Source organism: Arvicanthis niloticus, chromosome 4 (assembly GCF_011762505.2).
Source record: "Arvicanthis niloticus isolate mArvNil1 chromosome 4, mArvNil1.pat.X, whole genome shotgun sequence".
NCBI lineage: Eukaryota > Metazoa > Chordata > Mammalia > Rodentia > Muridae > Arvicanthis > Arvicanthis niloticus.
Genome location: NC_047661.1, coordinates 68,847,216 through 68,872,001, shown reverse-complemented (window position 1 = coordinate 68,872,001; position 24,786 = coordinate 68,847,216). Strand labels below are relative to the sequence as shown.

At 51.4% G+C, this 24,786-nt stretch overlaps 2 protein-coding genes across 6 annotated transcripts; both read right to left on the bottom strand.

The window, feature by feature from the left end:
* Positions 1 to 4,411: 4,411 nt before the first annotated feature.
* Positions 4,412 to 17,995, bottom strand: Pbxip1 (PBX homeobox interacting protein 1). 2 transcript variants are annotated; one of them, XM_034499706.2, is made up of 11 exons: positions 17,896 to 17,995; positions 13,995 to 14,079; positions 10,436 to 10,562; positions 10,160 to 10,227; positions 9,933 to 10,092; positions 8,200 to 8,427; positions 8,063 to 8,086; positions 7,718 to 7,800; positions 7,487 to 7,615; positions 5,637 to 6,856; positions 4,412 to 5,273 (listed from the first exon to the last, which is right to left on the bottom strand). In XM_034499706.2, the coding sequence occupies exons 2-11, from the start codon at positions 14,043 to 14,045 to the stop codon at positions 5,180 to 5,182; spliced, it is 2,184 nt and encodes a 727-aa protein (XP_034355597.1). In that variant the 5' UTR covers positions 14,046 to 14,079; positions 17,896 to 17,995; the 3' UTR covers positions 4,412 to 5,179. The 2 variants fall into 2 exon arrangements, with proteins under 2 accessions (XP_034355597.1, XP_034355598.1); XM_034499707.2 differs by having other exon boundaries at positions 17,722 to 17,920.
* Positions 17,996 to 19,605: 1,610 nt separating this feature from the next.
* Pygo2 (pygopus family PHD finger 2) lies at positions 19,606 to 24,700 on the bottom strand. 4 transcript variants are annotated; one of them, XM_076932764.1, is made up of 3 exons: positions 24,125 to 24,700; positions 23,685 to 23,840; positions 19,606 to 22,295 (listed from the first exon to the last, which is right to left on the bottom strand). In XM_076932764.1, the coding sequence occupies exons 2-3, from the start codon at positions 23,724 to 23,726 to the stop codon at positions 21,231 to 21,233; spliced, it is 1,107 nt and encodes a 368-aa protein (XP_076788879.1). In that variant the 5' UTR covers positions 23,727 to 23,840; positions 24,125 to 24,700; the 3' UTR covers positions 19,606 to 21,230. The 4 variants fall into 4 exon arrangements, with proteins under 4 accessions (XP_076788879.1, XP_034355601.1, XP_076788880.1 ...); XM_034499710.2 differs by having other exon boundaries at positions 23,685 to 23,734; XM_076932765.1 differs by having other exon boundaries at positions 23,685 to 23,734; positions 24,400 to 24,700.
* Positions 24,701 to 24,786: the final 86 nt, after the last annotated feature.

Genomic DNA, 24,786 nt, shown 5'->3' with positions numbered 1-24,786 from the left:
CCATTTTGCTTGTGTTAAATTCATCCAGTTAGTATGAGGAGCAGGAAGCAGGGCTGCAGCCAGGCTTGAGAACTGGTGCCTTCGCCTCCCTGTCTGCAGCTCACAGGCTCTCCTGGTTTTCCCTAAAGGGCAGAATTAAAACCACCACTGGCTTTTGGTTTCATTTTACTTTGAAGTTGATTACAGATGAGTGCGAGGCACCACATGGATGCTGGGAATTGAACCCTGGGCCTCTGGAAGAACCAGCCAGTGCTCACAACTCCTGAGCCATCCCTTCAGCCCCAGCAACAATACAGTTGGTCCTCTGTATCAGTGTGTTCCAATCTATGGAGTCAGCCTACCCCATAGTAAATATTTGAGCATATATGCATACTCAAAATTAGTAAATAGTAAAGATGCTGGTATATGTTAGGTCTCAAACCTGGAGCAAACGGAGGAGGTGTTGAGGTGCCCATTAACAGTGTACACCTACAATGCCATAAGCAGGGCAAGGAAGAGAAGCTTGACTTCCCAGTCAGCAAGCTTGGGCCACATGGTGTGAATTTGCATCAAAACTAAAAAAGAAGGCCAATGATGCTCAGCAGATAAAGGCACCAAGCCTGGCAGCCTCTTCCCACCAAGCCTGGCAGCCTCTTCCCACCAAGCCTGGCAGCCTCTTCCCATCAAGCCTGGCAGCCTCTTCCCACCAAGCCTGGCAGCCTGCTCAACCCTGCAAGGCCACATGGTAAAACCAACTCTTGGGAAAGTTGTCCACTGACCTGAACACACAATGTAGCACTGTATGCTTCTCTGCACACATAAATAAGTAAGGAAGTGAGGAGGGAGGGAGGGAGGAAGAAGGGAGGGAGGGAGGAAAAAAGTAATTTTAAAATTAAAAGACAAATGGGTCAAAGTGTGTTGACACACACACTCAGGGAGGCAGAGGCAGGCAGATCTCTGAGTTTAAAGCCTATCTGGTCTACAGAGTGAGTTCCAGGACAGCAGACTACATAGTGACACCTACACAATTTCACCCTCCCTCCACCCACCTTTCCCCCCCTCCAAAAAAGGAAAGAACTGATGCAAAAGAAAATGTTCTGAGCATGTGCAGGTTTTCCCTTGTTGTTTCCTAGGCCATGCAGTGTAACAAACACTTGGCATTTACGTCACATAGGGTAGCATCATCAATAACTGAGAGATGTCTTAGCTGCACAGGAGGCTGTCTGGGAAATATGCAAGCACCATGCCCTTCAGATAGGGGACTAGAGCATCAACCATGGGTCCTGGAAGGAGCTCCCTGTAAACATCCACGAATGACTGTGCTCCACAGCTTGAAGAGCCCTGTCATGGACCTCACAGCGACTAAATGGGGGCACTGCCACTCCCAAATTCCTAAGAGTCTGGCTGAGCCCTAAGGGAGTACAGATATCTCACCCAGGGCCTGTGGGTGATAAAGTTAGAAACCTGACACACTAAGTTTTCCGACCCCAAATTTATTCAGGCCAAAGTTCTAGGTCTCCTTGACCATGATAGAAAAGGAAGCCATCTCAGCAGGCGGGGCCAGCAGAATTCTAAGTGGGATTCCAAGGCTCAGGCAGATCAGAGTTAAAGAAGCAAGGCTGGGAGAGCTGCTGTGTCTGGATTCAGGACGTTGCCACACTGCAATGGAGAAGCACCCAGCCCTTAATGTAAGCACGTGAAGGAACCAGAGGCATCTGTGGCCTAAACCAGGGACGAATATAAAGAGCTCCTCCACCTGGGTGCCTTTGAGAGGTTACCATGGCAACAGCTACCTACTCCTGAGGTCTGTCCTTGGGCCTAGCAGAGGAGACAGGGAGCAGCTCTCAAGGGTAGTACTTTCTAACTCTCAGGAGCTAATAGGGACAGACAGAACCAAAGGTGACTCACTCCACTGCACTTGTCATTCTGTCACAGGTGGAGGGTGGGAGAGAGTGTAGTCTGGAGGCTGCAAGAAGCAGAGAGAGAGGCAGGCATAGGCTGGTGGTGAAAGGCTGGGTTGCCGGCATGTGGGGAGCCTGGAAAGGCGGTGAGAGCTGATGAGAAGTAGGATCGGAAGGGAGAAGTAACAAGCCATGGCAGTTTTGGGGACTAGCTAAAGGAAAAATGTTTTCCACTTAAAAGTAGAAGGCCCTGGAGAGGATATGGCAGTACAGGACTGTAGTCCCAGCCTCTCAGGCCCTAGAGGCAGGAGGATTGAAAGTCTGAGGCCAGCCAGGGATATACAGTAATATCCTGTCTCCAAATAAAAATGGCAAGAGGTGCCACTGGGCAGTAAAGCCTTTGCCTACCACACAGGGAGTCCTGGGTCTGACTCTAAAGAGAGAGGGAGGGGTGAGGAGGAGAGGGAAAGAGAAACAGGGGAGAAGACAGGAGAGAGGTATGGATGAGAGAAGGAAGGCAGGAGAATAGGAGAAGAGGTGGGGAAAGAGGAGGAGACATCGGAGAGGAGCGAGGTGAGGCCTGACTACCCTCAACTCCAGTGACATCCTCACAGAGCTCCCCGGGACATTCTGAGGGCAACAGCTCCCAGAGAAAGGATGGAAAGCCATGCCAAACACCAAGAGCTTCAACTAGACAAGTCCCAACACAGACCCTAAAGAGCCAACAGGGACCAGTGCAGCACGTTGCACCTCTGCTCCTGGGTCACTCTGTCCTGCAGTGCTGTCCTCGTACCCTCAAGCACCATGGGAAGGGAGCAGAAGGCACTGCCTCCAGCCCTTCTCAACACTTCATCCCACACAGTGGCCCCACAGTCAGAGGAGTTGCTGTGTTCACTCTTGAGTGTGGCTATAGGTTGTGAGGGTGATAGAGAGAGGTACCTCAGGGACATGGTGGATATGAGGCTCTCCGGTTCCCTGGCCTTTTAAACATGCTCCTTGGGTTAATGGCTCTCCTATCCTTCCTAGCTTGGCAGCTGCAGATGCAGTTCAGCTTATAAAGTCCAGAGTGTGTAAGAAGAGAAAGGGGCTAGAGGGACTCTTGAGACTCCAAAATTTATTATCCAACAGAAATGAGCCCTTGACATGGAAACCAGAGGCCAGAGAGCCCCATACCAACACCCTCTAGGAAACCACAGCAGGCCTGTGTATCCCTGTCTCCAGGCGCAGCATCCTGCCTGCCTCTGGCCTTGAGCTCTCTCCCAGCCACCAAGGTTACCACAGCTGTGTAAGCAGGAGGATCTTTGAAGATCCTCGAGTGAGCAGCAAAAGCAGGATTAAACCTGCCTTCCTTCTGAGGGACACTGGTCCAGAGAGACATGGAATACCATTGTCATTCTAAACCAGAAGGCTCCTTCCCAAAGCCCCCAGCCTGCAACACTCATCTGTGTAAAGTGTTCCTTAAGTCTACCCAGAGCTCCTCCTGCTGCAGATTCTATGCATATTAAAGAGTCTATAGTCCTAGGGCCTCACTCACAGGTTCTGAAAGGTTCTGGGATCGGTTTCTGAATTATTTAGTAATACTTTTATGTCACTGTTTAAAGGCTTTTTTTAAAAGTCACTACACAGTAGACTTTTTTAAAAAAATGTGATGGGTGGTTTTTTGTTTGTTTTTGCACGTACGTTTGTGTACTGTGTGTTGTGCCTGGTGCCCACAAGGCCAGAAGAGAGCATTGGATCCCTGGAGACTGAAGTTACAAGCAGTTGTAAGCTACCATGTGGGTGCTGGGCGGTGGTGGCGCACGCCTTTAATCCCAGCACTTGGGAGGCAGAGGCAGGCAGATTTCTGAGTTTGAGGCCAGCCTGGTCTAGAGTGAGTTCCAGGACAGCCAGGGCTACACAGAGAAACCCTGTCTCAAAAAACAAACAAACAAACAAACAAACAAACAAACAAACAAAAAGCTACCATGTGGGTGCTGGAAATCAAACCTGGGTCCTCTGGGAGAACAGCAGCCTGTGCTCTCAATGGCTGAGCCATCCCTCCAGCCCCATACAATAGACTGTTTAAACATTTGTGGAATGAGCCACCCTTTCCACCTGTCTTGTTTAGCACAGAAATTACGCCACTGCACTTAAAAGCCTTTAAACAGTGACATAAAAGTATTGCTAAATAATTCAGAAACCGATCCCAGAACCTTTCTAGAGCCTACAGTCCTTAATCCCCTCCTTAATTGACCTGCCCTAAGTAGTCACAGACCCTGGGAGATTTCCAGGTCTAGAAGCTCAGTGTGCTACCAATGGCATAGAGGTTAGATCTGAGGAAGTGGTCATAAAGAATAACCAGGGGGATTCTGGGAATTCTTGAGAGCTAGTCAGTGGGTAGGGGTCCTGTAGGGTGGTGACCAGGGCCAGGAGGAAGGCAAAGTCTAGAAAAATGTGGAGCCAGAGCGCCACCTAGTGGCTCCCTCACCTCTGCAGACCCAGGCTACCATGTTCCTGCCCTCCACAGCATGCTCCAAAAAAGGGACCAACTCTTGTGTGGCAGAAACAAGATGTTTGCTTCCTTGCTTTATTTACTCCATTCCCTTCAGGCCTCTTTCTGAGGATAAGGACACCACACTTGGAAGATGACCTGGCTTGAGGCCACTCAGCCCGGATAGAGAGTGCAGTGTCTAGATTGTGCCTAAACACCCAAGCGGTGACTGCAAGGGGTCCCTGCATTTAGAGACCACCTCAAGTGACAGAGCCCCATCATGTTGTACAGCTCTGGTGAGGTGAAAGTCGAAAGAGGCATGGTGAAGGCTCCTCAGGCTTAGTGACAGCTGTCTCTGACAAAGCTAACAAAACCCCAAGGTAACTCTGGAGCTAAGTCTCCAACCAGCAGCTCCAGTGCAGGGTGGTAAGCTCTGCTGTGGATCCAAAAGGACAGTTCTCTGGCTTCAGAATAAGAGTCCTCCCCAGCAGGCCCCTACGTGATGCTCAGTACCCAGGGCCTTTATCATTTGCATAGATTTGCTTAACCAGTTCAGTAGCGCCTCTCTCTCTCTCTCTCTCTCTCTCTCTCTCTCTCTCTCTCTCTCTCTCTCTCTCTCTCACCCTCCCTCTCTCTTTCTTTCTTTTTAGCAAAAGTGGTACCAGTGCAGGGCCAAGTGCTTTGCTCTCTTCTGTAAAGGGCATTCAAGGGCACTAACAAGCCAGGGGGGTCCTGCTGGACAGTGGGAGCATAGCTTCTAGGGTCACATAATTCCAGGCATCTTGAGCTGGGTGCATGCCAAGGCTGTCTGTTGCAGCAGGAGCAGGGCTCAGCCTTGGTGATGGTGGTGGGGATGGCGGCTGTGCTCTTCCCGGGGTCCCACAACTCTGGGGTTCCAAGAGTGCTTCTCCTTCTTTCTTGACCTATAGGGAGACAGGGTAGGAGGCAGGAAATAGCCTTTAGGAAGCAATACCACGCACTGAGATAGGCTCCTAAGGAGAAGGAGCCCTCTTCCTCAGGCGGCTGCCACCAAGAGTGGGAGAAACCTGGGCTCCAGGATGAACCCATTGGGGGAGACAAGAAGGAGCCCTCTATGTACAGGTAAGGTGAGGAAGGGGGTTCTAGCTCAAAAGGGGACCCCTGAGGATAGGAAGTGTACCCAGAAGTCTTCTCTAAGACTTGGGGATCAGAAATGAAGAGAGGGACTCAAGCTACAGACCTCTTCATTCAGGGCACAACACCTTCAAACCCCATCAGCTACTCCCCCCGTGACCCCCAATTCCCACCTCTTCTTCAGTGCCTTGTCTCCAAAGAAGTGGCTGAAGATGAAGTCCTCAAAGTCGTCCACCTCATCATCATCACCTGTCTGTTTCAGTGCCACCTCCTCCAGGCTGTCCTCCAGTGCATCCACAAAATCCCTGAAGCGAAGGCGGTCATGCCTGAAGATGCCATCTTCTCCAAAGTAAGCAGGTGAGAGGGGCAGCTGTTTGGTCAGCTGCCCAGCCCAGGGGAGCCGAGCCAAGTATTCTCTCAGCACAGAGGCCAGCTCCTGCTGCCGCACTGGGGCCAGCTCCACGCCAAAGAAGGCCAGGCCCTCTTGCCGGGCACAGTCGGCCACACCTGAACAGCCCTGAGGGGGCCGGTACTTGCGCCTCAGCAGCTCCTCCCAAGAGGACAGGGTCTCAGGGCTATTGTCTTTCCCCCAAGAATGCTTCTGCCTTTCTCCAAAGTGTGGGTTCCCACTTTTCCTAGGGTGTACTTTTGCGTCCTGTCGCTTTCCATCCCTTCTGCTCCCCGATTCTTCTGCCCCCAGCCTGCCTTCCTTCCAGTGTCCTGTGAATTCCCTACCCTCATCCCTCCAGCTCCTCTTCTTCTCCTGGCCAGACTCCTCCTTCCTTGGCCTCCAGTGCTCAGCCTTCTGATCCCTCTGCCCACCACGCCACTTCTCCTTCCCACTCCACTCCCTGGGTTTCTGGAAGTGAGGTTTCTTCTGGAGCCAGGCCTCCGAGTCATTGGAGGACCTGCCAGTGCTAATACCCTGATTCTCTAGGCCCTGCAACGTCTGGGCCAACATGTGACCAAGTTTAGCCAGGCCAGCGTGAGCTGGGGCTCCCTGGCCAACATCCTGCAAGCCCCTCTGCAAGTCACGGTGCACAGAACCCAACAGCTGCCACTGTCTCTGCAGCTCCTGCCTTAGAGCCTTGGCCTCAGCCTCAAGCTGCTTATGCTGCTCCAATAAGCTGGGGTCTGTTTCCTGCCCCTTGTGGCCTTGTTCCTTGGTGGCCTTGCCACCCTGTGGACCTTCACCCCAGTTGAGACACACCCCATCCACACCCCGGACACAGTTTGCCTCTAGCCCTTGGAGTCGGGCCCTTAGCTGCTGCAGTTCTGACTCTAGGGCCTGGTGGGAGGACCTGCCCTGCTGCAGGGCTTCCCGGAGCCGGGCATTCTCCTCCTCCAGCCCTTTGGGCTGGTGCAACAGGCTCTGAAGCTCTTCTTTCTGAGCCTAGAATGTAGTTAGGAACAGAAGAAAACAGAAGAAGCCCTTGTCAGGGTGGGCACAATGCCTCCTACCTCAATTCTATTCTATTAGAGAGGGCAAGGGGTAGAGATGCAGTTCTGTTGGCAGCGAGCCTGCGTTGTGCATGCAAGGCCCTAGGTTTGAGCCCCAGTGCTGCCTGAAGAGCCAGAAGGACTCCTCTTCTCCACCCCTCATCTGAGCCAGTTCCTGAGATGGTCAAATCTACCCAGCGTCAATGTCCTTATACAACAAACGCATACTCTTTCAACCTAGCACAGCCACTGTCCAGCCCTCCTGGTCCTTCTTCCAGCCGCTATACCCAGAGCAGACACTGTGCTTGATCCTAGCACTTAGTATGAGCTGTGGCATGTTCTTCAAATGGGGAGATTGTCCTCATCACTCATGTAACCTGACATGTACAACAGGTACACTGGCCCTAACCCAGTCCTTAGCATGAGGGAGGTAAGCAAGACCAAGAAGATACCCTCATTACAGTGGCAAAGAGTGAGGCTCCAGGGTCAGTTGAATAGGGAAAACTCCTTCTGGGGGAGCCCACTAGGACATACACCTGGGTAAAGGTGGCCAGATGAGCCCCTCTCTCTTGCCAGGGCCCACCTGCAGCTGAGCCTGCAGCAGCCGGATATCCTGGTTTTCCTTGGCCAGCTTGTCCAGCAGAAGCCCCATGCTCTGCAGGCTGGGGACACTGTCTGGTGGTACTGAGGCCTGCAGCTGCTGTTTTTCATCCTGATGACAGAAGAGCAGACACTTCATGGCCCTCCCAGGCAGGGCAACCCAGCTCTTCCCCACCAGCACCCCCTCACCCAACTCTGGGAAACACATACGCACCTGCCTGTTCCCCATAGTCTCTACCAGCTCGGTCTCTGGCCCAGTTTCTGGAAAGACCTGCAATTCAGCTTCCTCCATGGGCCCTGTGGGCAAGTGAGCATCTGAATCTAGGCCCCTGATCCACAGAGCCCATCACCCTTTCTCAGTCACTCCTCTTTCCCCGAGCACACCCCATGGCTCATAGTCCTGCCGAGTTAAAGGGACAAATATCACCCTGAACAGCTGACAAGTTCAACAGCTGAAGAAATTAACATGCAACTCTAATCCCTTTACCTGAGAGCCTCTCCCCACACAACGCGCATTACCACCCAACACAGAAAGAAAGCCAGGGAGTCTCCTGCTCACCAGTCTCGGGCTCCAGCAGTGCACCTGAAGATGAAGACAGTCTGGTGAGGCCTCAGGGAAGCAGGGAGAGGAAAGGGCAGTCAGGACAGCAAGGCAGGGTCAACGGACAGACTGGAGGCCCAGCCAGCAGTACTCACCAGAGAACAGGAGGATTCCCAGGCCCAGAAGAACCAGGGCCCCCAGGAAACACATGTTGACAGAGATGCCCAGCTCTCCACCTATACCCTCGCCCTTGCCCTGGTCCTCCACATCCGCAGGTACCATGGGCTGGGGTGGGCTGGGCTCCTGGCCCCTCCGTCTCCGCAGACCCTCCACATCTACATCAGTGTCATCGTCACTGCTGGAGCAGCGATGCTCTTTCCAAACTGGAGGAAGGGAAGGGGACAGGGCAGTGAGGCAAGCGAAGGTAAGCAAAGAAAGACAGGGGAAGAGGAGGAAGGCACAGGGAGGCCCAGTCCTGGCCACAGAGAAGGCACATGAAGACTGCCCTCTTAGGCCCGGATACTAACTGACTGGCCTTTCCAGTCATCAACAAACACAAGAGCCACTTCTGTCCTAAAATCCTCCTTCTCCCAGTACCTCACATCAAGTTTCTACACAGGATGCCACCCTCCTGGGTCCCCTCTAAACTCCTTGGCCACTATGCTGTTTTGGCTTCTCCCAGTCCTAAGGCTAATAACTTCCATCATAACCTCTCACCCACTCCACTGCCTTCCCCACTGTGGCCTTCCCAGCATCCCAGGTGTATGTCTCTGACTATACGTCCTCCTGAGCACCATCCCCCTTGGGGGGACATTCAACACACTATCCTCTAAATCCATCTTTCCTAGTGTATCCCCCTACCTTGGGTTCAGGGAGAAGCACACCACTACTTTTCTGGTTAACCTCAGTCTTTCCTCTCTATCCCACGTCAGACAGTCAGGCAGTTCTCCACTTGATGACCTTCATAGTCAGTAGACTCTCTTTACAGGCCTCACAGTCCCTGCCTTAGGTCTCACCTCAGCTTCCCCTGGCCATTCACAGAGATAAAGGGTGTGGGGAGGTGTGTCTCCTGTCACCTCTGCTACTGTCTTGGACAGACTATGGACTAGCCCCGGTCTTCTGTTGATGCCAAGTTCTGGAATGTTTTCTCCTGACTTACTCTATGCTTAAGACTCTTCTCAAATGGCACCTCCAACTGTCCCTGCCTCTCCCTCATTCTTACGCATCACCTGACCACGCAGTCTCCCTCCCACTCCTCAGGAGCTGCTGAGTTGCTGTGCTTTCTGCATCCCTTACAGTCTGACTGGGTCTTTTGGCTCAGGCCAGTCAGCTTCTTACAAAGTCCTCGAGCCTCCCACCCTCCCTCGTCATGGGTCCAGAGCCAGCACAAGGAGAGGACTCTGGAAATAAAGGGTATGTTCCAGAACTGGTTCTCAACCTGTGGGTCACGACCCTTTGGGAGTCAAATGACCTTTTCACAGGGGTGACCCCTGTGAAATCTAAGACCATTGGAAAAAACAGATATTTATATTATGATCCAATTGTGGCTATGAAGTAGCAATGAAAATAATTTTATGGCTGAGGGTCACCACAACATGAGGAACTGTATTAAAGGGTTGCAACATTAGGAGGGTTGAGGACCACTGTTCTAGAAGCAAGAAAAGAGGACACATGGCAGAAAGGAAAGAATCATCCAGCCGTGGGCCCTCATTCAAGCTCCCTAACTTCTCTTGTCTGGAGTTACAGATAGTTGTGAGCTAGCATATGGGTGCTGGAATTGAACTCAGGTCCTCTGGAAGGGCAGCTAGTGCTCTCGACTGCTGAACCATCCTTCCACCTCTCCATGCTTTCTAAAAGGTGGAGAACAGAAGGCTAGATGGCCCCTGACCTGCTCTGGGACTTGAGGGCAGGTTCTGTGGATGGATCTCACTCTCCAGGTCCTGTGTGTCTGGTCCAAGGCTTGTCACCACAGGAGTCTCCAGCAAATCTTCCTGGATCATTGTGTCTCCAGGGGTCTCCGTCCCATGACCATCACCTCCCAGAGTGCCCTGATGGGGATGAAGCTATGAGACATGCCCTCTCCACTCTCCTCCCTGCCCCAGGGAAGGCCCTCACCTTGGCCTCAGATTCCTCTGGCAGAGCAGTACTTTCACCCTGGGAACTTTCCGTCTGGAAAAGCGTCTCTGTGGTGGAAGATAAAGCCCAGAAAAACCCACTGCCCTGAACTGAACTACTACAGGGCAGCCCTTTAGCACCCACAGGTACCAACCACTTCAGAGTGTGGTGGCTCATAAGGCAAGACTAGCAAGCAAATAGCCTAGGTGATTGCCCTTCCCCCAACCAAAAAGATAAGAAGACAGGTTACTCACAACCCTCCACGAGCCCCATTACCTTCTCCATCCAAAGTCTCAGCTAATTCTTTGCCATCTGCCTTGGAGGAGTCCCGAAGGGCCTGGGGGTCTCCCTCAGATTCAGGGTCTATCCTGGGTTCTGGGCCCAGAGTCTCCACAGGCAGATTCTGGCCAGAGGGAGGTAAGAACTAAGATACTTTGTCAGGACATCAGACAAAATCAGGAGCAGAAATTCCCTGATAGGATCTGTGGGGCTAGCTGCACTCAGATACCACAGCCCACATCTCAGAAACTGACCTGCTCTACTCTGGTGCTACCCAAAGTGTTTATTTACTCTGCAACACCCTGGCCTTCCTCATTGCTCAAGGCCAGGTTTCTATGAAATCATAGCCTCAAGCAAGGATCTGGGACCAGATAATTCGCCGAGCAGACACTGAGGGAGGCCAACAGTACGTGGGATCCCTGCCCCCTCTCATCAGTGCTGTGCTCCCCATGTGCCAACAACCCATAGCTGCCCTTCCAGAGGACCTGAGTCCAGCACCCACATGAACCCAGGTCATGGTTATGCTCTCAGGGGTACCCCTGAAGCTGCTCTCTCCTCTGCCCACCCACACATCCATCTTGAGTTCTCTGGCTTTTCCCATTGGCCTACATGCCCCTGACAACCATCTCTCAGCAGCTACTGGCAGAGGCCAAACTACCCCCAGCCACAGCCAGCCTGACTCCATGGTCCTGGCTCACAGCTGGGCCCTTAGCTCTGACTACTCCGCTTGGGCAACTTTTCTGCATATAACCCCTTGGCATACTGCCACCTGCCCAACCCACCTAGGGTTCTACTCTACCTCCAGGAATAACTTTTTCTCCCCCGCCTCTCCCCCTCCACCCCCCCCCCGTCTCTTTGTGTGTGTATGTGTTTGTCTGTATATGTGTATGTGCACCTCTGTGTGTGTCTGTCTGTGTGTGTCTATGAAGGCACACATAATATCCCAAGATAAGTGTAGAGGTAAGAAATCAACCTCAGCTAGGTGTTGCAGCACAGGCCTTTAATCCCAGCACACAGGAGGCAGAGGCACATGGGTTTATGCAAGTTTCAGGCCAGCCTGATCTACATAGTAAGTTCCAGACCATTCAGGGCTATACAGCAAGAAAAGGGAGGGGGATAACTCACGTCAGCCCTCTCCGTCTGCCTCTCTTGAAACATTATTCTCTGCTGTATTTACAGACTACCTGGCCTTGGACTCATGAGAATTGTCCTGTTTCCTACTCATTTCTCATTATAAGAACAGCAAGATTACAAACATGCACTAGCATATCACAGTGTTAGTGGGTCTGGGGGATCTGAACTCAGGGTCTGATGCTTCCCACTAAGTTATCTCCCCCAACTTTCCAAGGGGGATAAATATAAATACATACATACATATATATATATATATATATATATATATATATATATATAGAGAGAGAGAGAGAGAGAGAGAGAGAGAGAGAGAGAAAGAGAGAGAGATTCTCTAAATAGTCCTGGCTGTCCTAGACTATCCTAGAACTCACTTTGTAGACCAGGTTGGCCTCAGACTCACAGAGCTCCACCTCCTCTGTCATCTGACAGCTGTGGTTAAGGCTGGTGGTGCACCACCACACCCAGCTCAAGAATAACTTTTGATCTCAGTATACTGCTTGGCAGTTTACAAATCACATTTTTCTCAGGGTTACTCCTGCAAGGCAAGGATCACAATACTGGTTTATAGTAGAGGATGAACAGGTGAAATACTTGGCCCAGGTCCCCCGCTGTCAGCAAAGGCGCATGACAGGAGACCGGGGCCTACTAAGCACAGGGCCTATCTTAACCCACACAGTTGAGCACTGGTCCCTATATCCTACTCTAGGGTTACTGCTGAGGTCAACTCTTCACCCTGAGTTGGTCTCCTAAAGGGCACCTCAAACCCAACAAGTCTAAATGGGGTTCTATGGCTTCTCTAGCTACTGATTTTTAATTAATTAATTTATTTATTGATACAAGGTCTCATGTATCCAAGGATATGTATGTACCCAAGGATAACCCTGATCTCCTGATTATCTAGCCTCCATCTCCCAATTAGTGGGATGGCAGCTTGCTCCACCATGTCCAGTTTCTCCTGCTGGTTCTAGGGAAGTCTCTGAGATCCCTTTGACACAGCCTGTCATACCTCTCTGGCTACTAGTCCCCAGACCGCCAGGTCTCCTGCCCTCTTGGTGGTACTAGGAGCCCTCTGGTTTCCTGCCCTAACAAATACCCCCTAGAAGGCTGTAGAAGCTTTGAAAGCACTATCCCTGTCCCCACCCAGCCACACAGGCTTGGTCCCCTGCCAATGACAGTGAGTGTTAGGCCGCTCTCCAACTCAGCAGCCCTGCACTGCCTGCTCATCAGATGACACACGTGCTGGCTAATTTTATGTCAACCTGACATAGGCTAGAGTCATCTGAGATTCAAGAACCCCAACTGGGAAAATGCCTTCATAAGATCAGGCTGTAGCCAGGTCTACAGAGCATTTTCTTAATTAGTGGTTGATGGGGTAGGACCCATCCCATTGTGGGTGGGCCATCCCTGGGCTAGTAGTTCTGGGTTTTAGAAGAAAGCAGGCTGAGACGCCCTGGAGAGCAAGACAGTAAGCAGCACCCTTCCATGGGCAGATACATCAGCTCCTGCCTCCAGGTTCCTGCCCTGTTGGAGTTTCTGACCTGACTTCCCTCAGTGATGGACTGTTACCTGAAGTATAGGCTGAATAAACCCTTTCGCCCCCAAGTTGCTTTGGTCATGGTGTTTCACCACAGCAATAGCAACCCTTTGAAGAGGCCCTTCCAACACGGTTTATAACAGGTGTCCACCTTATCCTAAGCTCTTCAGTCTCCTAACATGGCTCCCCTTTGTCACCTCATGACCTTACTCTTGCTGGTGTTTCTCTCTGTTTCTCTCAGCTGACCTATCTGGTCCCTTTTTCCCAGATTAGCCCAAGCCCCAACACCAGAGCTCTGTGCCAGATCTCCTCCCTCCAATGGAGCCCCATAAGAGCCATCAGGGACTCTGCAATGACCATCAGGACCAAGAAGAGAACAGGACAGATCCAGAAAGCAGCATGGAGAGTCAGGACAACCCAAGCCTTTCTCAGAGGTCCTGATGAAAGGACAAAGGGAACTTTAGTTCTGTGTCCCTGTTCATGAACGGACTTGGCAATCAATGCTGGTCTAGGGCTGGAGCCAGTGTCTGGTGATTTGACTCTTTCCCCTAGACTGTGGTTATCAATTCCAAGGCGGCTGTGTCTGAGGTATCCTGTGGTCTTTGCCAACATTGTCTGAGTTAGCTCTCTGCTGACCTTGGCCATTTCTCACTGTAAATAGTATATATGACGCTATACCTCTTAGTAAACGCACATGGCATCATTCGCCAACTTGTGTAAGATCTCTTGGTCCCAGTTGTTGCTTTGATCTTCTCCATTCTCTAATCCCTGGCACTCTCACTTAACACCTTACTGTTCTGGACCCTTATTCCTGCAGGTTCCAGTCAAAGCAGTCCGACCCTGTAGGAATCCCCTCTGCCATGTGGTTCCCAGGCCCACTCTTCCTACCTCAGAGCCGGCAAGCACCCAGCTATTATCTGAATCTGGGCAGGAGGCCATAGTTGTAGAGGTCCAGTTCAGCTAGAGTGGCCACCTGCAGAGAAAAGCTCTCTTAAGAATGGGAGTTCCTAGGCCCACACTTAAATCCCAGTGGCTCTTTGAGTGTAATGCCAGAGCAAGTTCCAGGACAACCAGGGCAACACAGATGAACTTTGTTTCAAAGAAACAACCAAAAGAAGAAGAAAATAAAAGAAGAAGGAAGAAAAAGAAGAAAGAAGGTAGAGGAGGAGAAACAGGAGGAAGAGGAGAAGCAGGAGGAAGAAAAACAAGAAGAGGAAGAAGAGGAAGAAGAGGATGAGGAAGAGGAGGAGGAGGAGGAGAAAGAGGAAGAAGAGGAGGAGGAAGAGGAGGAGGAAGAAGAAGAAAAGGAGGAGGAGGAGGAGGAGGAAGAAGAAGAAAAGGAGGAGGAGGAGGAAGAGGAGGAGGAGGAAGAGGAGGAGGAGGAGGAGGAGGAGGAGGAGGAGGAGGAGGAGGAGGAGGAGGAGGAGGAGGAGGAGGAAGAGGAGGAGGAGAGTTCCCTTCAGAGAGGCAAACAGCAGCAACAGGGTTCCTGGCATCAAAAGATGGGCAATCTCCTCAAAACCCCAGGCTGGTCCGAGTCCTTCTGCCCCAATCCCATAGTTTTCCTGGCAGTATTCACCTTGCTAAAAGCCACAGGAAAGCTATCTCATTTAAGGACCCATGGGGCCTTGAGAAACTGCACTGGCCTTAAAAATTTCAGAGGACAAAGTTTGAAAAGTCCAACCCTTGGTGTTCTGGTTAGGGAGGAGGGATCTCAGAGGTTGACTGACTGAAGAGAGAAGGAAATGACCTGGGTTCCTTTCACAACACCTGGGTCCTCCATAGTCCCTACTGTCCTCCCACAGAGCCCAAAGGGAAGGCCCACCAGCCTCCTTAAGGCCCAAGTGTCCCAGTACCCATCCACCATCAGTCCTCCACATACTTGGTTTAGGGCAGTGGTTCTCAACTTGTGGGTCGACACCACACAGGGCTTACATACAAGATAGTCTGCATATCAGATAATTACATTAGGATTCATAACAACAGCCAAATTACAGTTCTGAACCATATTATAGTAGCAATGAAATAATGTTATGGTTGGAGGTCACCACAACATGAGAAACTGTATTAAAGGGTCGCAGTGTTAAGAAGGTTGGGAACCACACTGGCTTAGGGGTTCTCAGCACTGGCTGTGCAGGGCTCAGCTAGGATTGCCACTGAAGTGAGCAGGATCAGGCCAGGCAGGAAGCTTTCTAATGCTGCAGGGCCCAGCAGTCCACCTGGGTCACTCTCTCTCAATCTTAAATTCTAGAAAGTTTGATCTCAGGGATCTTGAAAGTGACTGGGGCCAGGTGGTGGTGGTGCACGCCTTTAATCCCAGCACTTGGGAGGCAGAGGCAGGTGGATTTCTGAGTTCGAGGCCAGCCTGATCTACAGAGTGAGTTCCAGGACAGCCAGGGCTACACAGAGAAACCCTGTCTCGAAAAAACGAAAAACAAAAACAACAAAAAAACCAAAAACAAACAAACAAACAAAAAAAAACATCAAAAGATGGGCAATCTCCTCAAAACCCCAGGCTGGTCCGAGTCCTTCTGCCCCAATCCCATAGTTTTCCTGGCAGTATTCACCTTGCTAAAAGCCACAGGAAAGCTACCTCATTTAAGGACCCATGGGGCCTTGAGAAACTGCACTGGCCTTAAAAATTTCAGAGGACAAAGTTTGAAAAGTCCAACCCTTGGTGTTCTGGTTAGGGAGGAGGGATCTCAGAGGTTGACTGACTGAAGAGAGAAGGAAATGACCTGGGTTCCTTTCACAACACCTGGGTCCTCCATAGTCCCTACTGTCCTCCCACAGAGCCCAAAGGGAAGGCCCACCAGCCTCCTTAAGGCCCAAGTGTCCCAGTACCCATCCACCATCAGTCCTCCACATACTTGGTTTAGGGCAGTGGTTCTCAACTTGTGGGTCGACACCACACAGGGCTTACATACAAGATAGTCTGCATATCAGATAATTACATTAGGATTCATAACAACAGCCAAATTACAGTTCTGAACCATATTATAGTAGCAATGAAATAATGTTATGGTTGGAGGTCACCACAACATGAGAAACTGTATTAAAGGGTCGCAGTGTTAAGAAGGTTGGGAACCACACTGGCTTAGGGGTTCTCAGCACTGGCTGTGCAGGGCTCAGCTAGGATTGCCACTGAAGTGAGCAGGATCAGGCCAGGCAGGAAGCTTTCTAATGCTGCAGGGCCCAGCAGTCCACCTGGGTCACTCTCTCTCAATCTTAAATTCTAGAAAGTTTGATCTCAGGGATCTTGAAAGTGACTGGGGCCAGGTGGTGGTGGTGCACGCCTTTAATCCCAGCACTTGGGAGGCAGAGGCAGGTGGATTTCTGAGTTCGAGGCCAGCCTGATCTACAGAGTGAGTTCCAGGACAGCCAGGGCTACACAGAGAAACCCTGTCTCGAAAAAACGAAAAACAAAAACAACAAAAAAACCAAAAACAAACAAACAAACAAAAAAAAACAAAAAAGAAAGAAAGTAAGTAAGTGACTGGGGAGAAGTGGAGGAGGAGGGGGTTGTGGCAATTACAATCGATAAATCTGTCCTTTGCTAATCATCTTGGAGGGCAGCTGGGATTAAGGTATCACCCCCACTTCCAAAGACCAGCATAAAGCAAGACTGTGCCCTTGGGCTAGGGAGGTGCAACTGGGATCAGGCAAGATGATGGACTGACAGACAGCTGACCCACGGGCAGAAAAGGCAGAGTGTGAAATTTGACTGTAGCCAAATGCTCCCTCCCCATCTACTCCAGCTGGGTTTAAGTCCTTAAAAACATCCCGTGGCTCTTGTTGGTCAAGATTCAAGCCGAAGATAGGTAAAGGACATCTAGTGTTGTCCTCCTCAATGCTCATGTCTCCTAGACAGCACCCATCCCACACAGGGACAGAACAATTGCAATGACTTCCCTATACCAAGTCCCCCAAAACGAGCTCCCCACACCCTTTCTTCTAGTGACACCCAGGCAGCCATCTTCCCTCAGCTTTAAGCTCTCAGCCCCTCCACTGTCCTGCTATCCCCAGCTACTGTGTGTGACTGTTAACAGGTGGCAGCAGGAAGGAAGTGGCCACAGCCGCTTGAGCAGAAGTCCCTATTTATCCCTGGCTGTTTACAGCCTGCTCAGGTCCTCCAGAACTAAGTACCATGGTAACCAGGGTGATGTCAGACCCACTGTCTCCATGGAAACCAGCAATGGTATGGTATTTGGGTCAACAAGACAAACCTAAAACTTAAGCAGAAGACTTCTTAGAACCCCTGCACTCGGGGTCCCAAACCTTGATACCAAAAAGCATCCCCGCTCTCCTAGGCCGGCACATCGATACCTTATTAGGAAGCCTGTCTAAGAAATCGAGCGGCTACTTAGCTGCCACCCTTCCCAGCTGTGATTTTAGAGAGGTTAGTCTTTGACCTCTACGAAGAAAACCCACTCCCTATTCTCCCCTTTTCACTCAGACAGAATTCCACAAAAACTTCTGCTGTTTTTAAAAACATTGCTAAAAAAAAGAATGTTCCCAGTCTGTACAAAACTGGGAAGTCTGGTTTGATATGCCCTTGATTCTAACATCCTTCTCTGACCTTTAAAGGGAAGGACCTGAGACCACAAAAACTTGCCTGAGTTCCTGCTTCGGAATCATCTGTCTCCCTCCTTCCCCGCCCTTCGGTCGTGTGTCGGGCAGTATGTGGACGCTGGGGGTGCCCACTCCTTTTATACAGCTTTGCCCTCCTTTGTTATCTGGGGATAAAGTGGGATTCTGTCGGCCCCTTCCCAGCAAGGGCTTTCTTTACCTGACCCAGCTCCCCTTCAGTCTTCAGCTTAACTTGTTGCAACCTCCCCTGGTTTCCAGCCCAGGAAGACAAGAGGAGAGTCACGTGGCTACTGTTTGACCAGTGAAAAGTCGACTTCCCGCGGGGGTGTGTGAGGGGGAACTTTTGACCAATAAAAAGCTGGACTTGAGCGCCCAGGGAGGGGAGAGAGCTACGCAGTACCTCCCCTTGGGTTTTTCTTTTGGTGGGCAATTGTGGTTCCCAGCAAAATTAATTTGTGGGGACCTCCCCTCTTTTCTCGATGTCTAGTGTCTAGTAGGAAGACCTAAAACTGAAAGGTGCTGTCTTGAAAAACAAAACAAAAACAAACAAACAAACAAAAAAAACTGAAAGGTGCTGTCTGATGAGGCTGCAAGGACTAGGTGCCATGTTGTCTATCCCAGGATAGACAGAGACAGCTGTAGTATGGGGGATGGGGTCCAGTGCAAGTTGTGGGTTTAGAAATAGCCCTCCCGCCACTCCTGTCCGCCCCAACGCAGACAGGATGCCACTACTTTGGAAATGGAAGATGGCCAAGCGTGGTGGTGCCCACTTTTAACTCCAGCGCTTGGGAAGCAGAGGCAGGTATGCAGGTGGATCTCTTGAGTTTGAGATCAGCCAGATCTATATATAGTGAGTTCCAGGCCAGTGAGATCCTGCTACACATAGACACACACACACACCATGTGGGATAGCTCAGGCCAGAGGGATGTCTCAGCTGGGTAAAACCTCCGCATATGCACATGATTGCACCTCAACAGATCACATACAGACACAAGGTAATAATTAAAAAAAAAATTAATGGGGGAGGAAGGTGCTATAATCCCAGCACTGTGGAGACTGAAGAGGATATTGAAGTCCAACCTGGGCTACAAAACACTGAACAAATTTCAATCAAAAACCAAACTAAAACAAAAGCAAAAAACTCAGACAAACAAAAACAATGAAAGAACCGAGGCAGAAAAGCACCCACAAATTAAATCCAGGGCTGGATGTGACCCAGCAGCGGAGCACTGTCGTCTGTATAATGGAAAGTGAAGCACTTCCAAAATTTCAAATTTTTATGTGTGTGGGTGTTTTGCCTGCATGGCGGTAGGATTCTAGAGTTACAGATGGTTGTGAACTGCCATGTGGACGCTGGGACTTGAATCTGGGTCCACTGGAAGAACAGCAGGAGCTCTTAACTGGTGAGCCATCCAGCCTAAAAACTCAAATTTAAAAACAAAACAAAAAGCCCCACACTACTTATTTGTGCGCATGGGTACACACCTGCTGTGGGATACACGGCAGGCAGAGGACAAGCTACCAAGTCAGTTCTCTCCTTCCACCCTGTGGGTTCGGGAGATCAAACTCAAACCCTCCAGGTCAGCCCAAAGTATCACCTGTTACCTCCCTGGGCACCACACATAAATTTTTGAAATTAAAAAATCTGGACCTAGGAGAACATTAAGGTTTAAACCCAGAGCTCAGGCACTGATGCCAGAGGCTTTGGCTCCAACTCCCATCTGGCTTCCAGAGTGCCAAGAATTGCTTCAAAAGCAGAGGTTCCCACACTGAAGACCTACAAAGTAAAACAGGGAAACCGGGGACCTCCTCAGCTCAAAAGCTTAGAGCAGGGATGGCCTCACCCTCTAGGCATCCTCTCAGCAGTCGCTTATCCCAATGGTTTTTTGCAGATTAACAAAAGAGTCCTTGTTTGGATTTTCAAGTCATTTTATTAATCCAACCGTACAAAAAGATCCTGTAACCACATCCCCACCAACCCACTTTCTTCCAAAAAGTAGCAGAGAGGAACAAGAGGATAGACCCTCCACGGGAGCACTTTACAAACCATGAATTCAACACAAAAGTAGCGGCAGGTAATGGGTGAACAAAACCACAGCACAACACGAAGATAAGCAGAGGCTGTCACATGTAGGAGTTGAGGGGCACAGAGTAAGAAGCAGGTCCACCCTTGTCCTCCTCAGCATGAAAAGCTGCCAACTCTGAGTGTCTTCTCTCTCCCTGTGCAGGGAACATGAGGACTGAGACAGGGAATCCCAGCGGGCAGCCTTCACTGTCAAGCTGGGCACCTCCAACTCTCTCAGGAGAGCTACACCCAAGCCTGCCTTCCCTTCCTATTTGAGGAATGGGCATTTGGATTAACTGGAAAAAGGAGCACCTGAGAGGCTCCTTGTTGGGCCTCAGTCCCATCACTGGCAGGGAGTGCTACAAAACCAAACCCAACCAGCCTAGTTGCTGGATCACCAGGCCCAAGATGACATTGCAGGATTTAAAAAGGGTAAGCAGAAAACGTCAGGTTCTTTCAGCTTGTAGTACCATGACTTTGAAGGTCCTGCTGCCCAGCCTCATGTCCCCAAAGCCATGGCAGGGCCTCCCTTGGATCCTTTAATAGGGAAGGAATGAGGTATAAGGGCTTCGTGCCTTCCCAAACGTTTCTCCGAGACAGAGGAAATGGGGGCACCAAGAGCTGAAGAACAGCACTGTCATACTGCACACCAGAGGCGCGGGTGTGTGTGTGTGTGTAGTTACACCTCCAGTCCAGACTTCCAGGGGAGCCCCAACTTCAAATACTCCCGTCACTCAGACCACATATCCCAATTTTTGGCAAAACATGGTCACTGAGAGAAAAACACAAGAGAAGCTGAGAGAGGACCAGTGACTTTGGTATGAGGAAAATGTCTTCTCAGCATCTCTTACCTACAGTCTTGAAGCCCCAGACAGACAATTGCTCTAGTTAGGAACTTTCCTGTTTCCTCAAGGTATTTGGTGCTCCAAGGAGAACAGAGTACATCAGGTCCAGGGGAAGCAAAGGGACAGAGAAAAAGAGAGAAATTCCCATTTGTTTCCAGAACCGAGGAAAGGGACTCTCTCAGGGAAAGAAGAAACCTTGAACATGTGGCTCCAAGAGCTATAGCCGCAGCCATGGGGCTATACAGGTATTGTAGGCACGGGGGTTGGGGTCATCTCTCATCTGCACACAGGACATTCTTGCCCTCTGAAACTTCCTCCAGCCCCTTTCTCTTGTAGCCTCCAGTTAAGACTCTAGGAATGGCTCTGTGCAACCAGGCTTTAGTTTCCTGGATCTCAAAGGTACTCAGTGCACAAGTTCCCAGAAAACAAACAAACAAACAAAAAACCAACAACAAAACCAAGCTACCCAGGCTCTTCTGCCTGCCCACCTCAGTTCCTTTTCTGCTTCCAGGAACCATGTTTCTGCCCCATGGGGGTGGGATGCCAGTGGAAGACAAGGAGTGAGGGCCACTCTGCAAGAGCACGGTGGAAAAGGTGCACTTCCCCAGGCCGTGGCACTAGAGTCACCCATCGTTAGCGGCCACCAACTGGCCCATGCCCTCTCGGATGTAGACAGATTGGATCTCTTTGGTCTTGAGGCAGAGATCACAGGCCCAGACGGCAGAGGCCTCGGTGGTCAGCAGGCCGTAGGCACTCTCGGTCATGCCGGTGCACTCTCGGTGGAACCACTTCTGGCAGGAGGCCTCACACAAGATGGCATCCTGGTCATCGTTCACCTCGCTCCGACAGGCACCACAAGGGTATACCAGGCCTGGGGGAGGCTGGGGCCCTGAGCCTCCACCTGCCTTGCTGGGGGGTGCCAGACTGTTGGCATCTGGAGTGCCCCCACCTCGACCACTGCTGCTAGGGGGGAAACTGGGCTGATTCCCATTAACAGCAGCAGCTGGGGAGCCTGAGTGGGGCTCCTGGGGAAAGGCAGTGGGGGCAGGTGGATTCAAGGGTTTGCCACCATCCTCACCACCAGGGCCAGGAAACCCAGGGTCTGGACCAGGGAAGGGACTTGTGTTGGGAGGCAGACTGGGGAGTCCCTGACCAGGTCTCTGAATAGAAGGACCAAAAGGTGCTCCTGGTTGGGTAAAGCGTTGTGGGAGAGGAGGAGGACCCAGCTCCCCTCTAGGAGGTTGTCCCATGGTGGGTGAGATCATGGGACCAAATCCCCCCACTGGGCCTGGCATCATCTGCCCACCAGGTGGGCTAAAGTTTTGGCCCAGAGACTGGTTGAAGGGTTGACTGGGAAAGTTCATGTTGCCTGGGGGCGGATAGCCAGGGCCCTGAGGAGGCATATTAAAAGCTGGACCCATAGGGTTGGGAGGAAAAGGAGGGGGCTGCCGACGAAGTGGCTGGGGACCCCCTCCTCCTCCAGTGCCGTAGCCTGGGGGTACCTGGCCCGCCATGCCCCCCTGTACACGAAAGCCTCCAAAGGGCACCGGACTGCCAAGGAACGGAGGGCCTGTGCCCCCCACCTTAGGGGCTCCAAAGTCATCCTCAAAAGGGTTAGAAGCGACCAGATGATCCACCATGGGGGTCGGGGGCGGGGCAAACTCCGTCAGATGTGAGTATGCAGGACCCTAGTGAAAACAGGAAGAAGATGGGAGACAGAGGCAAACAAGGAGAGTACAGCAGACACAACACACTCTTTGGAGACTGACACAGCTCAGATCCAAAACTCTGACTGACCTTAGACACACTAGAGAGTGCAAGGCAGAGCCCACGGTGCAACAACCCCATGGTGCAACACCACCATTTTTAAAAATCCAAAACACGGAAAGGCAGGCAGATAGGGCTGGAGGGATTGCTCAGTGGTTAGGCACCAGTGTGATTCCCAGTACCCATGCTGGAGGGATCACATCTCTAGCTTCTTTCATCACTTGTACTCACACATACATATAGCTAAATACATTAATTAAAAGAAAACATCAAGAATCACAAAAAATACAAAACCCAGGTCTGATCCCAAAGTAATTAATTTTTAAAAATTTTTAATTTTGAGACAGTGTCTTATATAACCCAGGCTGGCTTTGAATTTCTACCGTCCATCCTCCTTCCTCTATCTCTGGGGTGCGTAGATCTGGTTTATGTGGCACCGGGGTTTGAACTCAAGGCTTTGTGCATGCTAGGTAGGCCATCACTCAGAATATTTAACTTTCTGTTTTGTTTTTTTGGGACAGTTTCTCTGTGTAGCCCCCCTGGCTGGTCTGGAACTCTCTCTCTGTAGACCAGTCTAGCCTGGAATTCACAGAGATCTGCCTGACTCTGCCTCCCAAATCCTGGGATTAAAGGTGTGCACCACCACGCCCGGGGAAGTTTTTAAAAGCCTTGAATTCTCTCAACTTTATAACAGGAACAACTGGTAAAGCACTGTAATGTTATGACACTTATGCCAGCAAAGGCAAAAGCAAGGTTGGGCACCTTGTCTTTAAAAAAAAAAAAAAAAAAAAAAAGTGTCATGCAGGCTGGAGAAATGGCTCACAGGTTTAGGAGCACTTCTGGCTCTTGCAGAAGCTCTGGGTTCTGTTCCCAGCAACCACATGGTAGCTCATAGGTGCCTGTCCTCCAGTTCTGGGGAATCTGACCCCTTCTTCTGGCCTCCAAGGGCACCTGCACTCCAGAGGGTCCCCAGCACTGCAGAAACCAGCACGGTGGGACACATCTGGAATACCATCACTTTGGAAAACCAAAGCAGGAAGATCATGGAGATCCGAAGTCATCCTTGGCTACACAGCAAATATAAAGCCAGTCTGGGATACATGAGACCTTGTATCAAAAAGGAACGGGAAAAAGGCTGGGCTAAATGTCGTCAAGACAGTACGAGGACCAGAAAGGGAAAAAGAGAGAAGAGTATTTCCGATTTTTCTTGATCCTACACCTGGTGGAAAGCACAAAAGGACAGCCTGGTACACAGCTAGACAAAGCAGGAGGGGCTTCTAGGAAGTACTTCCACCACAGATCCCATTTACCTGAGTATTGGACTTTCTTCGTTTCTTTTCAGGGCTCTTCATTTGCAGACCTGGAAGAGCAGCAATGGGCAGACGGAGGCAAGTTTTCCTGAGGTTTCTACAGTCTCTTTCCTCCCAGCCACTCTCCAGACTCTAACTTCCACGTACACTTGCTTACTTAGTTAAGAAACAGGGGTGGAATGTGAAAAATGGCTAGCATGACTATACTCTCAGCTACATCTTCCTGCAAATCAAAAATAACCCAATCTCTTGAAACTACCAAGTTTTCCTTAATTCAGTGTCCTTCAAAACCTGAAGTGTTCTGTGACACCTGTCCCCAATCACTGGCCCTTCTCACCTGAGGCTACCTCCAGGCTCCTAGGCAACCTCCCCCATCCCCCAACCGTTCCATCCGAGGTTCCAGGGTCCTCGACAGCCCCTGCCCTTCTCGGCGCTCTCACCGGCCTTGCCCTGCTTCCTCCCGGTGCTGGGCGGCGCGGGGGGCGGTACGGGGCCGCTGCCTCCCTCCAGCTTGTCCGGTGGGGGCGGCGCCGAGGCGGCCATGGATTGGGGACCCGAGTCAGCGTCGGCGGGGGATAGAGGCGTCCTCAGGCCGCACCATCGCCCGGAGGGGAGTCAGGGGCAGCACAGCCCCCCGGGCAGCAGCAAGCCCTAGTCACGCCGAGAGGGAAAGCACAGAGCCGGAGCACCAACTGCGCGCCTGCTCCAGACTCACCGCCCGCCCGCAGCCACAGCAACCGGAACCGGAACTCCAATGGTCGCCACCACCGAGCGCGGTGGGGAGGGAAAGCTGGGAAGGGCCCAGACGCCGCACCCAGGAAGGCTGGGCCTCACCACGCCACTCCTCCGAAGTGCGGCTATCGCCGCCCCAGCTGGCCCCGTGGCTGTGTGGGACCCGCCACTCCACCGGGTCCGTGCAAGATCCGGGTGGACCTCCGGGCGGCGCGGACACGCCCCTTCCCGCCTCGAGCCAGTCGCCTTGCAGACACGTCCCTGCCGCACAGCCTCGCAGCTCCCCAGATCTCCGTAGACTGGTGCCAGCGGGCAGGCGCTGGCTTGGAGCCCACTTGACATAGCCCCAATGGGGTCCGCCGCCACCTCC

Bases quoted from the DNA above. Each gene is read 5' to 3' on its own strand.
- Pbxip1 (XM_034499706.2), bottom strand. From the start codon at position 14,045: ATGGCCTCCTGCCCAGATTCAGATAATAGCTGGGTGCTTGCCGGCTCT. The intron at 7,801-8,062 runs GTGAGCAGGAGA...ACTTGCCCACAG, and splicing joins ACTGCTGGAGCCCGAGACTG to GGCCCATGGAGGAAGCTGAA. The intron at 6,857-7,486 runs GTGGGCCCTGGC...ACTACATTCTAG, and splicing joins TGCTGCAGGCTCAGCTGCAG to GCTCAGAAAGAAGAGCTTCA.
- Pygo2 (XM_034499710.2), bottom strand. From the start codon at position 24,227: ATGGCCGCCTCGGCGCCGCCCCCACCGGACAAGCTGGAGGGAGGCAGC. The intron at 23,735-24,124 runs GTGAGAGCGCCG...CTGCTCTTCCAG, and splicing joins GAGGAAGCAGGGCAAGGCCG to GTCTGCAAATGAAGAGCCCT. The intron at 22,296-23,684 runs GTAAATGGGATC...TGTTTTCACTAG, and splicing joins GAAGAAAGTCCAATACTCAG to GGTCCTGCATACTCACATCT.